General features: G+C 28.1%; 1 protein-coding gene across 1 annotated transcript in view; it reads left to right on the forward strand.

The window, feature by feature from the left end:
- Rps6ka6 (ribosomal protein S6 kinase A6) overlaps nt 1-3,307 on the forward strand; it is a 141,232-nt gene that overhangs the window by 122,733 nt on the left and 15,192 nt on the right. Inside the window, exons 19-20 of the mRNA XM_028780492.1 lie at nt 74-163; nt 1,182-1,340. Coding sequence (XP_028636325.1) covers nt 74-163; nt 1,182-1,340 — 249 coding nt within the window. The remainder of the gene's footprint in view (nt 1-73; nt 164-1,181; nt 1,341-3,307) is intronic.

A 3,307-nucleotide genomic window follows, 5' to 3' on the forward strand; every position in this document is an offset into this window, starting at 1 on the left:
AAAATATTTCTTTCTACTTAGATAAAGAAAATCAGTTGATTGTTTTGGAAAATTTTGTCCATTTGTTTCTTAGGTTATTGATAAAAATAAGAGAGACCCCTCAGAAGAAATTGAAATTCTGATGCGCTATGGACAACATCCCAACATTATCTCTTTAAAGGAGGTAAGTATTTAAAAATCTGTCAACTAAATTAATTAAGTTATGGACTAGACCTTTATAGCTGTGCCCTCAAAGCTCAACTTGCTGCTTTCCTTCTCCAGTAATTCTATACATGTTCTTTTCTTAAGGATTTCAGTAAAGAACAATGATTATTGATAAAAGAATATCCTACTAATCCAGCAATATTGCAACTAGAAACTTTTTTTTTTACTCCTATAAATATAAAGGAAATTGATTCTGGAAAATTTACTTTCTTGATTATAAAGAATAGACTGTAGAATCATGGATCATTCCTTGAATAAAATAGTATTAGCCTATAGTTGTATAAAATAAAATTTTAATATATACATTGATGTGTATCAGTGAATGATGACTTTTGCATCAGAAAATAGGCTCAGTTTTGTAAATATTCAAAATAGCAACCATCATCTTGATCAATCTGTTTTAGGTAATATGATATAATTTGATTTATTATATTTAAAGAGTAGTTTGTGTGTGTATATATATAAATCTGTGTGTGTGGGCACACTTATATGTATATATAAAAATATGTCCTATACTAAGTATAAATGCTTTTATCTATTTCTTATAATATACTATTTGAATTCAACATTTGTTTATGATACCATACTTATCAATGAACTAATAAATGCTGTGTTTACTATCACAAATATTGTTACTATTGAAGAAGTACTCGTAATGTAATGAAAATACAATATATATGATATTTGAAAGGCACAGAATTTTACTCTCTTATTTATGTGGTTTGATAGAACTCTAACCTTCAACCTCAAAAACTCCATATTATCAAACTCCATGTTTGATGTGAACTTACAGAATTGAGTAACAGATAATTTATTTAATTCATCCTGTAGTACAGTCTGTACTACATTAACAAGAAAGAAGTTATTATGTGTACTTTGATTCTAGAAGTTATACTAACAGAGCAAATTAAATATAACTTACAGAAATTAGGATAATAACTGTAAGTAATAAAACTTTAAAACACATTCATTTTTAGGTCTTTGATGATGGGAAATATGTTTACCTTGTTACGGACTTGATGAAAGGAGGAGAACTTCTGGATCGTATTCTCAAAAAGAAATGTTTCTCAGAGCAGGAAGCTAGTAATGTGCTGTATGTAATAACCAAGACAGTTGAATACCTTCATTCTCAAGGGGTAAGTAATAGTTGCTCTCTTCCTTAAATTATGGGACCTATATTATGTTTTGTAATATATTTTTTTTATAGAGGAAATCCTAATAAAACTCAATGTCCTAGTGAAGTTTATAGAAAGTAGTGTGAGCTATGTATATCTAACCTTGACCCTGAAATTATCAAGCCTAATCAAACTTTAAAGCCAAACATTTAAAAAAAATCCAAGCCAGGCATGGTGGCTTTGCACCTGTAATTTCAGCACATGGTGACCAAGACAAAAAAATTGCTAAAACTTGAAAGCAGCCTAAGTTACATAGTGAGTTCCAGGCAAGCCTAGACTTCAAAAATCTAACAAGAAAAAAATATTCACAAATATATATATATATATATATATATATATATATATATATATATATATATATATATATTTGATATATGTATCAAAAATTATTAGAATTATTTTATTATTATTAATTCTAGCACCAAACAACAATATATTGACTCATCAACTGTCCTAAATATGGGAGTAAGTTTTTATTCCAAACATGTGAAATATCAATATGTTTAATTTTGTGGAGACTTCTTTGTTTTTGCCATTTCATATGTAAGGCAGATGAATTGAAATAAAAATATCAACTTATTCTCATATATGTATCTCTACTTTAAAAATTAGGCAATAATTTAGATTATTTTAGATGGAATCATTTGCAGCTTTATATTTCGTATACTTATGAAATATAAAGAATGAAAATTTCAATTCAGAATTGATACAATAGAAATTTTATATAAACCCTACCTTTAAAATAAAGTAATAATATTATAGTGACCCAGGAATAAGATTACAGTAGTTGTCAATAAATTGTATAATACTAAATGAATAGAGTCGTTCTAGTATAAATTTAATCCATTGCATCTCTTTGCAAGCACCAAAAAAGGATAACCAAAGTTTTTTCATAAGGCATGATAAACCAGAAATTTTGTTTATATGATTGATTTGTCTCTTTATAAATCTTGTTTTAAGACAACTTGAATAGCAGACATTTTGAACACTTATACATGACAGGCACTGTAAGGAAAAGGTATTACAGATTCAAATACTAAGGAAGATTTTGTCCTTATCTGTAAAGAGCATACATTGTTGCGCATTGATAAGAAAAGGTTATAAATATACCAGAACTAGTTCACCAAACAAGTAATTTTCAGTTCAAACTTAGCAAATATTATACTATAACAAAATTATAACCACTGGAGAATAGTAACAGAATATAAGTATCTTCATAGCTTAATATCACCATAGGATACAATCCTTTTGTATGCTAGAACTAAATTGAATTGATAGTGGAAGCAGAAGAATCATCACATGAAGAATGTCAACAGTTTTATCAATTCAATTCTGGCCTTCTTCATTGTTTCTGTTTTTCTACTGAGTTTGCATTTTTTTTCTTGAGAGTTTTATGCACTGTAAACACGTTTTCTTTTATTTCTTTGAGATTATTTATTATAACCACTTAAAATCCAATATATTCTAACTTGATTCATCTGAGAATCAGAACTAGATTATTTTTTTCCTTTTGGTTGTGTTCAACTTGTCTTGTTTATGTAAGTCAGATGGTTGGGATTGTGTCCTATGATGATAAAAGTCATGAAGATATTTATATTCTATTACTATTCTCCAGTGGTTTAAGTGTAATTTTGGCTGAGTTATAACTGAAATTTCCTTGTTTGGTGTACTAGCTCTGATATCTTCATATTTATTTTCATCTAAAAGCTCAAACCCTTTCCAAACATTTTTTGTTTTATGTATCAGTTCTGGTTCTTTTCATTACACTATTCAATACTTCGTATTTGTGCTCCTCTCAGACAGAAAAACTACTATTTTCAAATGAATATGAACTACCCTTAGTATATAATAGAGTCTGCTCTGTTTTTTGGGATTAGGGAGTTGGTTTGGTTTGGTTTGGTTTGGTTTGGTTTGGTTTGGTTTGGTTT

This window comes from Grammomys surdaster, unplaced genomic scaffold (genome assembly GCF_004785775.1).
Source record: "Grammomys surdaster isolate TR1022 unplaced genomic scaffold, NIH_TR_1.0 61, whole genome shotgun sequence".
Taxonomy (NCBI): domain Eukaryota; kingdom Metazoa; phylum Chordata; class Mammalia; order Rodentia; family Muridae; genus Grammomys; species Grammomys surdaster.